General features: G+C 38.3%; 1 protein-coding gene across 1 annotated transcript in view; it reads left to right on the top strand.

The window, feature by feature from the left end:
- LYPLA1 (lysophospholipase 1) overlaps positions 1-14,649 on the top strand; it is a 44,001-nt gene that overhangs the window by 28,311 nt on the left and 1,041 nt on the right. The window contains exons 4-8 of the mRNA XM_032846590.1: positions 1,637-1,684; positions 3,969-4,039; positions 6,958-7,031; positions 9,460-9,561; positions 11,407-11,583. Of these exons, the coding sequence (XP_032702481.1) occupies positions 1,637-1,684; positions 3,969-4,039; positions 6,958-7,031; positions 9,460-9,561; positions 11,407-11,583 (472 nt within the window). The remainder of the gene's footprint in view (positions 1-1,636; positions 1,685-3,968; positions 4,040-6,957; positions 7,032-9,459; positions 9,562-11,406; positions 11,584-14,649) is intronic.

Genomic DNA, 14,649 nt, shown 5'->3' with positions numbered 1-14,649 from the left:
AGAATTTTTTTTTTTCTTTTTTGTTGGGAAAGTTAAAATAATGCTTTCGTGGAGGTCAGTTGAACTCAGGCTTAGAAAAATTCCTTTAGATACACAAACATCTGAGATCTAAGGAATCCCAGAAGGGGATTTATTTACTTATCAGGTTTGTGAGAGATCTTTCTTTAATATGTTGAAAACACTCCTAAATTTTATCAGCTAAAGGCAATGTGATGTACGTGGAAAGAACACAGGTTTTGAAGTCTGATAGATTTGGTTTCAAATTCTGAAAATGTTTGTGGATGTCTTGAGCAAACTCAGAAAATTGCTGAGATTGGCAAGGTTTTAGGTCAAAAGGTTGCCAAGAGACAGTAGCTATGAAGGCAAATGGGATTAGATTCATGCTAATAGGTTAGTAATTCATCCTCAGAAGTGGTAGTAGCAGTAGAGATGATAAATGTGAAAGAGAAAATGGAACGAGGAAAAATACCTGATGAGGTAAGAAAACTTTTTGTCCCCTTTTTATCCTGAAATAGAAGTTTTTGTTTTTGTTTTTAAGATTTTATTTGACAGAGAGAGATCACAAGTAGGCAGAGAGGCAGCCAGAGTGAGCTGGGAAGTAGGCTCCCCACTGAGCAGAAAGCCTGATGAGGGGATCAGTCCCAGGATCCTGAGATCATAACCTGAGCTGAAGGCAGAGGCTTTAACCCACTGAGCCACGCCAGCACCCCTATAAGACAGAATTCTTGATTATGTTAGTATTTCTGCTGTATTGTTACTGGCCCCAGGATTGATTTTGTTTAAGGCTATTCCCAGTCTAGGGAAATTCATGTCCTCAAAGAAATTTTGATAAGATTTTGTAACCTCTAAGATAGATTGTTTCATGAATTAGAAGGTTAGTGGTGAGATGTAATTCTAGTGTATTTTTCTTTTCATTGTACCTAGCTATATTCAGGTTATCCAGCAGATTTTTCATCACAAACCTGAATTGGGTATAGTGGATGCTTAGGCAAAACTTATATTTATTTAGAGGTCTCTTAAATAACCACATACAGGGGCGCCTGGGTGGCTCAGTGGGTTAAGGCCTCTGCCTTGTGGCTCAGGTCATGATCCCAAGGTCCTGGGATCAAGCCCCGCGTCGGGCTGTCTGCTCAGCAGGGAACCTACTGATCTCTGTCAAATGAATAAATAAAATCTTAAAAAAAAAAAAAACCACGTACATAGGTAAAACTTAGAATATAAGCAAAAATGTAATCTGACCATATGGGAATTGACGCTACTTTATCTGTGTGGTTCATTGCTCGTTTCCTTAAACCCTTAGCCAGAGTCTCATATTTTATACATTTCCAACTGTCTTGATTACTTGTTTTCCTGGTCATGTTTGGTTTGAAAGTATTAAATAAGGGAATTGAGAAAGGAAAATGTTTTTTATTTGCCAAGCTTAGCCCTTTCCAGCTGTTGCTACATCTTCAGAATACAGGATATGTAGAAAAAATGACATAGGTGTGGATGCAGTGATACGGTTCATATGTTAAAATTGTAGCATTCAGTTTTGTGTAAACCTCAAGTAATTATCTCTTCTTAATTGATGAAATTTATCAGGTTTTATGCCTTGTTACATTACTCTTATTTTGCTGTTTTTTTCTTTCCCGCGTAGACCAATTATGCCTGTAACATTGAATATGAACATGGCTATGCCTTCTTGGTAAGTCAGAATTATTCAGTAAGAACTTTTTATTTATACTTAACTTTTGTGTTTTTTGTTTTAACTGGAAGTGCTTTTGTGTGTAACAATTCTTAATTATCTTTTTAGGTTGCAAAGTTATATAATTAACTTTACATTTAACCTTAAACCTTCAAGTTTAACCTTAAGGTTTTGTATTTTAGATTCAGAGGTAACCTTAAAGAGCTGTACCAACAGGTAGAGATAGAGGAGAAAATGGGTAGACAGAAATACTGTAGAAAATCTCTTACTGCTTAATAAGCCTTTACTGGTTTCAGTGACCCATCATTTGAATTATCCCATGTGGCATAGACTCTAATTAAGCAGCAGCCTCTCTCCCTTCCAATTTCTTTTTTTTTTTCCCCCTAAATTCTTATTTATTTATTTATTTGACAGAAAGAAAGAGATCACAAGCAGACAGAACAGCAGGCAGAGAGAGAGGGGAAGCATGCTCCCTGCCGAGCAGAGAGCCCCATGTGGGGCTTGAACCTAGAACCCTAAGATATGACCCAAACCGAAGGCAGAGGCTTAACCCACTGAGCCACCCAGGCGCCCCTCCCTTCCAATTTCTTGCCTGTCTGGAGAGTTGACAAGCTTTTAAGGAAACCACTTCCTCTTCCACCCTCTCAAGATATTTTTACATTCCCTTCTATGTTTTTACTTATTTATTTTTTAGTCTCTCAGGGATCTTGTTTTAGTTTCTACCATGGAAGCAGGACAATAAGAGGAGCAGATTGGTAAAAGCCACTCTTTCTCATCAAAATCTAGATCAGTGATGCTTAGTGTCATTTTAATAATTTTTAAAAATGTTTAATTTTTTAAGTTAACATATAATGTATTATTTGTTTTGGGGTACAGTTCTGTGATTCATCAGTCTTATACAATACCCAGCGCCCACCACAACACATACTCTCTCCAGTGTCCATCACCCAGCCACACCATTCTGTGACCTCTCTCCCCTCCAGCAACCCTCAGTTTGTTTTCTAAGATTAAGAGTGTCTTATGTTTTTTTTACCCTCTCTGGTTTCCTCTTGTTTGATTTTTTCCCTTTCTTTCCTTGTGATCCTCTGTCTTGTTTCTTAAATTCCGCATATCAGTGAGATCATACGATAATTGTCTTTCTCTGATTGACTTATTCCACTTAGCATAATACCCTCTAGTTCCATCCACATCGTTGCAAATGGCAAGATTTCAATTTTTGATGGCTGCATAATATTCCTCTCTCTGTGTGTACCACATTTTCTTTATCCATTTATATGTCGATGACATTTGGGCTCTTTCCATAGTTTGGCTGTTTTGGATATTGCTGCTACAAATATTGGGGTGGAGGTGTGCCTTCAGATCACTACATTTGTATCTTTGGGGTAAATGCCCCGTAGTGCTGTTGCCAGGTCGTAGCATAGCTCTATTTTCAACTTTTTGAGGATCCTCCATACCGTTTTCCAGAATGGCTGTACCAGCTTGCATTCCTACCCTTGTGTGTTTTATATCAGGAAGTAGAGTCAGTTCTTTGTTCCTCTAAGCTACTTCCAGTCTGTTGTCATCTTGTCCTCTCTGCTTGTTCCCACCCATATCTTACCCACCCCTTCAATTCCTTTTTATCTCTTCTGGATTCCTTGGCAGCTTTCACAGGTTCCTGCCTGCTGTGCCCATTGGTTCTTTCATCTTCCCTCTCCGGCAAAATTCCCATCCAGAACAGAATTTCTGGCTAATGTGGCTAGAGACCATTAATGAAAGGATATAACTTGATAGAGAAATGGAAAGGGCCAGCGGAAACCTTCCCTTGGGTCTCTAGTTGGAGGTATCTACTATGTGTGATGAAAAAGTTTTGCAGAATGTGGATAGAGCTCGGTATAATTCCTTTGCTCAATACATATGAAGGTAGTGCATGTGAGAATGACATGGTAAAGTAGCTCTGTTCAATTGGATTGACTTATGATGCAATAGAAGGGGAAAGGAATGGCTGGAATTTATTGCAAACTTTTTAGGGGAGTGTGTGTTGAGATTCTTGCTTGGCTGTACGATTAGACTAGGTATTTTCTTAGATTAAAATTATGTAGTATTAAGATTTTTTAACATTAAATCTGTATCTGGTTGGTGAAAGGAACAAGTAGAATGTCAGAATCACACATTTAAGTTAATTTTTTGGCCTCTGAGACATTTTATTTTGAGTTTCATTTTCATGGTTAGCCCTTTTTATCTTGAATTTAGTGAAACATACTTTTAGAATCAAATAGCTCTTTTAAGATTTTGCCTTATTTTCCAGGTTTGATATTATTGGGCTTTCACCAGAGTCACAGGAGGATGAACCTGGAATTAAACAGGCAGCAGAAAATGGTAAGTACAGAAATATTTTACAAAGACAAAAGCATTCTTTTTTTACTAGGTTCAATAGTTTTATTGGTGTTGATAAAATAATATATAATTATCTGAACTTAGGAGGTGATGCTATTTCCTTCCTTTGTGATCACTCTCTAACTTGTTTGCCATGATGGCTACATGGACTCCCTTAACTGTAAATGAAGATGAAATAAATGGGGAAGAATGGCCTTTATCAAACTGTATTGTATTTATTATCTCAATTGGATACATAATTTTGCTTTGATTTACATAGACTAATAGAGAAAATAGTCATTTTCTTTCTTCATTAAGGAGACTTGAAATAAGGTTGGGTATAGTGATATAATCATACATAACGTAATTTATATTGGGTAATTTTCGTGTGGTAATAATAATAGATGCCACTGATTGAATACTTAGTTATTAAACAATCCAGGTAATTCTTGTAAATCATCTCATTTAACACTTCTATGACATAAGTCTTAGCTCTACTTTACAGAATCTCCAAAGTGTGTTCTCTGGTTGGTATTCCATGTTTCTTATGGACGTGATAATTCCATTTATTTTTAGAGTGAAAGCATAAAGAACACTAGCTTATTGGGAGAAATCTGATTTTAGAAAATGTATAGAGTCATCCTTTTATGAATGTGCTGAAGTTTTTACAAGTAGATGGGATCGCTGGGATTGACTTAAGAATAATTGGGTGGTGATGCAGCAGATATTGATGAAACAAGCCTGGCTATGAATTGATAGTTGCAGAAGTCAGGTGATGTGTACCTGAGAGTTACTGCACACTTTCTATTTTTAGATTTGTTTGAAAATTTCCAAAATGGCTTAAAAACCAGTAGGATCCTTTTAAAAAATGTTTCTAAAGAACTCTTAAAAACTTCAAAACAGGGAAGATACACTCAAAATGCTTTGGCAATTTGGGATGGTCAAACCAAGAACATTGGCTTTTAGGATCATCAAAATGTAGGTCAAATCGAGAATCCTGGAGCTAGGATTTTTTCAAACAATAATTTGATGACAAAAATAAGTATTGGGTTTGGGAGTGAGTTGTTAGATCTTGTGAAAGATAGGGGAGGGGCAGGGCCTTGTGGAGAAGACTGGTAGGCCTGGTGATTTCCAGAGTGAAAAGTTCAACCCTAGCGATAGAGTTGGCCTGTGACATATTTGACATTTCTTTCCTTTCCAAGGTGATGTATTATTGGAGAAAGTGAGGCTCAGACTCAGAGCTAGGAAAGAATGGAGCCTCTGTTGGAGGCCTATAAGAGTAAGCTCCTGAACAAAGAAAAAAAGTGCTCAGGTTAAGGTCCAGGGAGCATAGTGGTGCCCTTGCCCGTATGCAAACGGTGATTGAAATTGGAACACTACTGCTCTAGTGCTGACTGCTGTCTTTGTAGTTTGTCAATATTATCTCAGCGCTTAGTGTAACCTGGAGGGTTAACTAAAGCTTTGTGAAACTTGGGGGGAAGTAGTCCCAACAACTCACCCAGTGGTAAGCAACTAACATTCCCTAGGCCCTTACCTGAACCTTCCCTCCTCACACCTCGGCCATTATTCCCTTTCTTTGGTGGTTGGGGTGGGTGTTAAGATTTTATTTGTTTAATTTATTTATTTTAGAGAGAGCATGTGTGTGTTTGCACAAGCGATAGGGAGGAGCAGAGGGAGAGGGACAAGCAGACTGTGTACTAAGTACGGAGCCTGACACAGGGCTTGATCTCACGACCCTGAGACCATGACCTGAGCCGAAATCAAGAGTTGCCGCCTAACCGTCTGAGCCACCCAGGCACCCCCATTCTGCCACATCTGCAGTCTCTATCTGACTGAGGCTATGCAGTCTCCCGTAAATAAATACCTCACATTTCTCAGTACTTCTTTTATTTCTTAAGCCCCCTTTACTGTTCTCTAGCCCATTCTTCCATGCCATAGTCTGGGCGTTACTTTCCATACTCACTGTAACTCAGTACTGAACTTTTTATATAAAAGGAAAATAGTTTTTCATTTGGGCGTTTGTTTTTCTCAGTGTTTTAGAAAAAGCAAATTTTTATTTTTTGATAAGTACGAAGTTGGAAATTTTAATCTTTAAAAATGAAACTCTTGGTGCATCTAGGTGGCTCTAGGTGGTTAAGCATCTTCCTTTGGCTCAGGTTACGATCCCAGAATCCTGAGATGGAATCATATGTCTGCCTCCCTGCTCAGCGGGGTGTCGCTTCTCCCTCTCTGACCATCATTCCTGCTGTGCTCTTACTTGCATGCTTGCTCTTAAATAAAAGATCTTTAAAAAAAAAAAAATGAAACTCTTGTATATATGTAAAAACAAGAAGACATAATCTGTAAAAGGGGCGGTTACAAAAAAAAAAAAAAAAAAAAGGACAGGTTATAAGGAAAAAAGGAAATTCTAGGAGTCCTCAAGTTTTATAGTTAATGATTTGTGTCAAAGTATTTTGCAGAAACAAAAGACTCACTTGATTTTTTTCCCCTGCATCATTTATTGGCTATAGGAAAAAATTAGTACTGTAGTTTTTAAAATAATAGAATGAACTTTTTAAACACTATAACAAATTGTGTAATATATTTATATTTTAAATATATTATTTATATTGATAAATAAAATTGATTCATTGAAGAGTGAGAAATATATTTATATGAACAGAATTGACCATAGATAAAAGAATAGCTGTTGACTGATAAGAGAAAGAACTAATTGTTTATAAATTATAATAGAAATAATTGAACAGTTTAAACAACACCTGCAAATGAGTTTTATAATGAAAATACATTCTAATTTTGTATTTTAGTTAGTAGAGTGCTTCAAGTTTTTCACTTGTTTTGACCTGTTTTATCCTATTTAAAATGGTGTATTTAGGCTTAACTTTGAAGGTATTAGTGATTTAATTTTATGTTGTTTTTAGTAAAAGCTTTGATAGAGCAAGAGGTGAAGAATGGCATTCCTTCTAACAGAATTATTTTGGGAGGATTTTCTCAGGTAAGGTAAAGTTTGGGTGATATGTTATTGGTATATTTATCTAGGAGTCTGTGGATTCTGTCCTTTTCTATAGAGGAGTCTTTTTTTAGTATGTTATAGAATCTGATGTACTGTTCTCTTTGTTTTTAATATTTAATCTCTTTGTTTTTAATACTGTTACCTTTAATGCTGAGTTAAGTTTGAATGGACTAGATATAGTTAATTATGAGAATGTATTCTTTCTGCTTTTCTCCAGCAATTGCCTTCAATTTCTAGATTATGTCTTGAAAATTTATTAATAAGTAAATTGATTCACACTTGGAATGTATTTTCTTAAAATAATTATCATACATGTAGTTAGGTATCTAAGTTGATGCTATGTACCCCCTTTAAACAAAATTGTGATTTAATAAACACAGGTATAATTCCCCTGTCTTAAGAGGAGACTACTAATAGGAACAGTAGGGTAGACAACAAGAGAATTTCTTCCCTCTTTTTGTTACAGATTCCCAGTGGTTGAGCCCCACAGACTCCCCTGTAGTCCCCTTGGGACACAATCCAAGTAGGGTCTCCCACAAAGTGACCTATAATGCTGGAGGTTGCTGGTTGTTCCCCCTGAGTTCTGTTCTTCCACTGCAGAAACGAGAGGTTCTTGGGAGACTCTCTGGGTGATGCTGCACTGGCTTGGGAGAGGGGCAATGCAGTCAGCATGTAGCCACTTCTCTTACCTTTTGGCGTGGTCTCTCTTGGTTTCTGTGGTTCAGAGGGTGCCTCAGCCTCACCCTCTCTCCTCATGTGCTAAGATTCTCGGTGGTGTCCTGTCCATGATTAGATGCTAGTTCTTGTGGAAGGGAGCAAAGTTAGGAACGACCTGTGTCCCATCATGATGATGTCACTCTATCATCTTTCCTCTTTGTGTCTTGTAGAACAGATTTTAGATTTAAGTATGTGATTTTTGACATCTTTCTGTACTTTTTCTCCTACCTCTTGTACTTTTTCTGCAGACTTAGTTACCTCATATTGACCTTACGTCTTTATTTCAGCTTATCACATGTTCACCTTGTCACCCATCCCAGATTGCTCCGGCTTCTTCTTTTTCTTTTTTTAATATTTTTTATTTTATTTATTTGACAGATTACAAGTAGGCAGAGAGGCAGGCAGAGAGAGGAGGAAGCAGGCTTCCCGCTGAGCAGAGAGCCTGATGCGGGACTCAATCCCAGGACCCTGAGATCATGACCTGAGCCGAAGGCAGAGGCTTTAACCCACTGAGCCACCCAGGCGCCCCAGATTGCTCTAGCTTCTAATCTGTAAATCTTCTAAATCAACAACTTAGTGTTCAGACTGCCTGAATTAGGACAATGTCAGAATTAGGGAATTCTTTAGAAGTTAGAATTCAGTAGAAAGATAGGTTGCCAATACAGTATAGTAAAAAGAGGTTACTGGTTTGGTATTTGTTGAAGTCAAGATAATGTCTTTTGTAATACACGTTGTGACATAAATGTAGGTATAGAAGTGAATGTTTGATTCGGAAAAAAGCTAACATAGGAGACTATATAGTGAGATTTGTTGATGATGATTTACAGAAAGGAATTCCTCTTGCCTTAAGCAAGAAAGAACAGATTATGAGTCTGTGGGATCACATCAGGAAAACAAAAGATGAGAATGAATCAGGGCCTCAGGAAATAGCTAAGACAGTGGAAAGCCCTCATGGCTTTCTTTCTCGTCTCCTGTTTTTCTGCCCATCTGCTTCATTTGCCTTTTCATCTACAGTTGGTGCTCTCCACCTTTTCAGTCTATAGCTTTTCCAGTTCTTGAATTTACAGGTTACTATTCCAGCCACACAAAGAGACAGGCTGATAATCACTGAATCCCAATTTCAAAATCTTGAGAAAAGGAACATGACTATCTTCGATGAGAAAGAATCTCATATTTCCATGGGGCCCAGTGACCAAAGGCATGGTCAGAGTGACTTGGCATGTAGAATACTAATGGGAATGCTCTTCCCAGATCACAGGGTATTGTAAGCTGGGAGACAAATACTCTGAAGGTGCCTGCTATAGAGTCCTTGTGATCTTGAATTTTTGCTGTAGAAAAGATTACCAACTTAAGACTACGTTTGATTTTATACCTAAGACTTTTCAGAGCAGAAAATATAAGTTTAGAATGTTCCTAAGGTGATTGCAAGTGCATTTAAATATAGTTAACTGTTTCTTGACTGATTCCGTGGTTGCTATGTTCTCAAAGTGGTATTCAGTATAGAGAATCATGTCCTTCAGGGCATGGTGGGGTGGGGTATGTATGTATTTCTGCTAGTTTGCCTGATTTGATTTGACATCAAACGTCCAGGTTGATTTTTTTCTTTAATGGGCATTATTAATAATAAGAAATCTCTTAGGTTGCTGTTAGTAGAGGATGTGTTCCATTGACTTTTCTCTGCTTGTCTTTCCAGGGAGGAGCTTTATCTTTATACACTGCTCTTAACACTCAGCAGAAACTGGCTGGTGTCACTGCACTCAGTTGCTGGCTTCCACTCCGGGCTTCATTTCCCCAGGTAGCCTGACTGATACTTGTAGCATTAGATTACTGAACTGGGAGATCACAGATAATGTTGGTGAGAGGTCATTTTTTTTTTTTTTTAATTAATCAACTATATATTTTTAGAGCAGTTTAATAAGTTCATAGCAAAATTGAGCAGAAAACAGAAAGTTCCAGTCTGTGCACAGGCTATGGACACCCTGCAGCCCTGTGGTACATTTGTTAGATTGTGTATCATCACTCAAAGCCCATCGTTTACCTCTGTCATCCTTTCTTTATTTTTCATTTTTTTAAAAGATTTTATTTATTTATTTGACAGAGGAAGAGAGGGAACACAAGCAGGGGAAGCAGGAGAAGCAGGCTCTCCACTGAGCAGGGAGCCCAATGCAGAGCTTGATCCCAGGACCCTGAGATCATGACCTGAGCTGAAGGCAGCTGCTTAATGACTGAGCCATCCAGGCGCCCCAAGTCATCCTTTTTTAAAAAAAAAAAATATTTATTTATTTGACAGATCACAAGTAGGCAGAGAGGCAGGCAGAGAGAGAGAGGGGGAAGGAGGCTCCCTGCTGAGCAGAGAGCCCGATGCGGGGCTCCATCCCAGGAGCCTGGGATCATGACCTGAGCTGAAGGCAGAGGCTTTAACCCACTGAGCCACCCAGGCGCCCCCCAAGTCATCCTTTTTAAAAAACAACTTTCTGGCACTTTTGCGACGTACCTAGTAGGCTTTATCTGAATACTATATTGTCTTTATTGTTGATTGCAGAGAATGGAGTAAGAAATAAGTCCTTTTGTCATAAATCTTATATTTAAAGTGTTTGGTACATTTTAAAATGTATATATAAGTTTAGGATAATCTTTTACACACAGAAATAAAATTTTCAAATGTTCAGTATTTTTACTGCTTAATAGCAAAATTTTACCATAGAATAGAATTTCTAAGTACTCAGTAGTGTGTAAAGCAATATATTATACACATGGTAGAAGTGGACATTTATTTTCAAATTCATTTTTAAATCTAGGATCTTTTTTTTTTTTTTTTTTTTTTTTTTTTTTTTTTTTTAAGATTTTTATTTATTTATTTGACAGACAGAGATTACAAGGCAGAGAGGCAGGCAGAGGGAGAGAGAGGAGAAAGCAGGCTCCCTGCTGAGCAGAGAGCCCGATGTGGGGCTTGATCCTAGGACTCTGGGATCATGACCTGAGCCGAAGGCAGAGGCTTTAACCCACTGAGCCACCCAGGCGCCCCAAATCTAGGATCTTTTTCCTCATCACTATATATAGTAATTCTTTGGTGTCTTATATATACTAAATGCTGTTTATTAACCATCTTATTTAAATCAGTTAAATAAGAACTGAGAAGAACATGATTCTGTTAAAACACATCTCTTATTTCAAGATACTGTGAACATATAAAGAATAATTAAGATTGAGTCTGCTTCAAGAAACCACTTCATTGGGAAAACAGTAATATAAGACAGGGGAGGGGCACCTGGGTGGCTCAGTCAGTTAAGCATCCGACTCTTGGTTTTGGCTCCGGTCATGATCTCACGGTCATTGGATCAAGCCCCACATCAGGCTCCATGCTCAGCTGGGAGTCTGCTTGAGATTCTTTCTCTCCTTCTCCCTCTGCCACTCTCCCTGCTTGCACGCTTTCTAAGTAAATAAATAAGATCTTTTAAAAAAGCAAGACAGGGTGATCATATATCCTATAAAAGTTTAACTGAAGAGTTGTGGGGAGTATAAGGAGAGAAGGAATTTTATTTCTGTGGCCGAGTAGAACCTATGAAATAACGTATTTGCATATCTAGCTACAGTTGTAAATGCCGGCATATAATGCTCTGTTTTCTTTTATTTTTTGCAGGGTCCTATCGGTGGTGTTAATAGAGATATTTCTATTCTTCAGTGCCATGGAGATTGCGATCCTTTAGTTCCCCTAATGTTTGCTTCTCTTACTGCCGAAAAGCTAAAAACATTAGTAAATCCAGCCAATGTCACCTTCAAAACCTATGAAGGCATGATGCATAGTTCCTGTCAACAGGTAATTGTTTGGGAGCAGTGATTACAGAGATATATTTGCAACTTTTTTCATGTGATATTTTTAACGTAAGTAGCATTTGATCGCTTGGGTATTTAAAGGAGTTAATTAATGAATTCACATTGAATCATAGGTTAGCAGGATTTAGATCAGAGTTTATTCAATTTAATTCAGCAAGCATTCACTGTTTTCCTATTATATGCCAGCTTTGTGCATAATTCAAAATACAAAACATTCCTTTTTGTTAAAATTTAAGCCAAATTAATAAAATTTAAAATGTAATAAGGGAAAAGGATATATATCCAAGTAATTGTGGATATATATCCAAATAATTGTATAGAAAACAGAATGTGATAAGTGTTACATTTGAAGTTTTCAAAGTTCTCTAAAACACTGAGAAGAGTGAGATTAATTTTATCTTGGGAAGTACTGAGAACATGAAGCAAAAGCTAGATTTGGAAGAATGGGTAGGATTTGGATAGCAAGTGTGCAGAGAAAGGGAAAGGGAAAGCAAGCTGTCCAGTTGGGCCATGGTCTCATGAAAAGCTGGCTGTCCTAGAGCAGGATGCCGATCATAAAGTAGGTATAAGGAACAGTTTTAGGGTAACAGGAAGGAGATAATACTGAGTTCAGTGAACATACTGAGATTGATAGGCCCCTGTGATAACAAAATGGGTTTTGGAAATACTTGTCTGAAGCTCAAGCCTGTGATAGAGATTTAGAATAATTGCCAATATTATTAATCACTGAAGAATTACCATGAGAGAATATCATGAGAAAAAAGCCAAGGGATAGAACCTGGGGGTGAGAGGAGGGATTAGAAGGAGTTAGATGTGGAACGAGAGTACAAGAGGAGAGAATTCCAGAGTGGTGGTGCACCTGGCTGGCTCAGTCGGAAGAGCATGCAACTCTTGATCTTGGGGTTGTGAGTATGAGCCCCATGTTGGGCGTAGAGATTACATACATAAATAAACTTTTTAAAAAATTGGTTAGGTTATTTAAAAAAAAAAAGAAAAAGGGGGTTCCTTGGTGGCTCAGTCAGTTAAGCATCTGACTTTGGTTCAGTTCACGATCCCAGGGTCCTTGGATTGAGTCCTGCATCGGGCTCCCTGCTCAAGGGGGAGCCTACTTCTCCTGCTCCTCACCCCCCGCTCATGCTTTCTCTCACTTGCTTTCACTCTATCTCAAATAAATATATAAAATCTTTAAAAAAAAATGAATTTCAGAGTAGAAGGGAACAGTGTCCCATGATTCAGAGAACAATTGACGAAAAATAGATCAGGAAGAAACTACCCCAATAGTAAGCCATCTGTGACTTTGGATGTTTGGGGAGATGGAGCCTGTAGTGGATTATGTAAAGTGGATAGGGAAATGGGAAAAGTAGAGGCAACATGTATCAATCTTTATTAAAAAAGTTTTTGTGAGGGGGGGAAAAGGATAAAAAGACTCTTTAGTGGTTGGGAGAAAAAGACTCCCTTGATGAGGAAAGGAGGAAGAAAATGCGATAAAGAGAAGGTAATATCTAATAGGGGGAGTCTTAGGGAAATCGAATAATGTACATAAGTCCTAAAATGGGTAGTGCTTGCCTTCAAAGAGGAAAACAACACTTGAGAATCTAGAAGAAGGTCAATGAATATGAACAAAGATTGGTGAGGTAGTAGTAGTTGAAAGTTCACATTAGATCCTCTTTATCTTTTCAGTAAAGTTGGAGATATGGTCACCTGAAAAGAATGAAGGAGGCCTGCATCAGTTTGGAGGCTTGAAAAGGCCTAGAATAAAAATTGATAGCCAAGCACTGAGGTAGTCCCACATAAAACTGTTTTGTAACCATCCAGCCTGGCTGAATCATTTGTTTTATAGACAGAAAAGAGGTAGTAATATGGTTTATCCAGAAAGACAAGGGGGCCTGGGATTCTAGGCTGTTACTGAGAATATAGTTGGAACCATCAGCAAGTGCTGAATCCAGAAAACAGGTGGGCTGGCACTCCAGGTATTCAGGAGGGACTGAGAGCCCAGAGCACTGGTTTTCAAAGTAGGCTTTATGTTATAAATACCCTGGAGCTTAATAAATATTCAGACACCAGAACTCCACAAACTCCACAATTCTGATTCAGCACATTGGGGGTTAGCAGGTAAACTCAGGTATTTGTGTTTGTGTGGATGTGTTTTTAAAATAAAGCTCCAGGGGTGCCTGGGTGGCTCAGTCAGTTAAGCAGCTGCCTTGGGCTCAGGTCATGATCCCAGGGTCCTAGGATCTAGTATTGTGTCAGGCTTCTTGCTTAGTAGGGAGCCTGCTTTTCCTTCTGCCTGCCACTCCCCCTGCTTGTGCGTGCTCTCTCTCCCTGACAAATAAATCAATAAAATCTTAAAAAAAAAAAAAAAAAAGAAAGAAAGAAAGGATTCTCTTTACCTAATCTCTGTACTCAGTGTGGGGCTGGAACTTACAACCCTGAGATCAAGAATCACACACTGTTGGCACATCCCAAGCATGTGACTCTTGATCTCAGGGTTGTGTGTTCAAGCCCAAAGTTGGGCATAGAGCTTACATAAAAAGAAAAAAAAAGTAAAAGGTGATGATTTTTTGTGCAGTCACATTGGAGAACATTGGACTGAATGTGAGCAGAAAGTGAGAAGAGGTAATAAGAGGTAGTCACCAGGAAACTTCTAGGACTTTAGAGCGTTGTAAAATAGAGCACTTCTGTGCTGTGGCTTTATTTTCTGATTGACTAAATTATAAGGGTGAACGTTCTTTGTGTTGCTAATTTGTGGGTTTGTGGAGTTAAGCCTTGAAATATTAGAGATGAGGGGCACCTGGGTGGTTGAGTGGGTTAAGCCTCTGCCTTGGCTCAGGTCATGATCTCAGGGTCCTGGGATTGAGTTCCACATCGGGCTCTCTGTTTGGCAGGGAGCCTGCTTCCTCCTCTCTCTCTCTCCCTGCCTCTCTACCTACTTGTGATCTCTGTCTGTTAAATAAATAAATAAAATCTTAAAAAAAAAAAAAAAAGAAAGAAAAAGAAATACTAGAGATGATAGTAGGAAATTATTTGAGGGGAGTGGGAAAACCGAGCC

The sequence above is a fragment of the Lontra canadensis genome, unplaced genomic scaffold (assembly GCF_010015895.1).
Source record: "Lontra canadensis isolate GAN:19392208 unplaced genomic scaffold, GSC_riverotter_1.0 scaffold177, whole genome shotgun sequence".
NCBI classification, from domain to species: Eukaryota; Metazoa; Chordata; class Mammalia; order Carnivora; family Mustelidae; genus Lontra; species Lontra canadensis.
The sequence above is the reverse complement of the archived record's forward strand: the minus strand, read 5'-3'. Positions and strand labels throughout refer to the sequence as shown.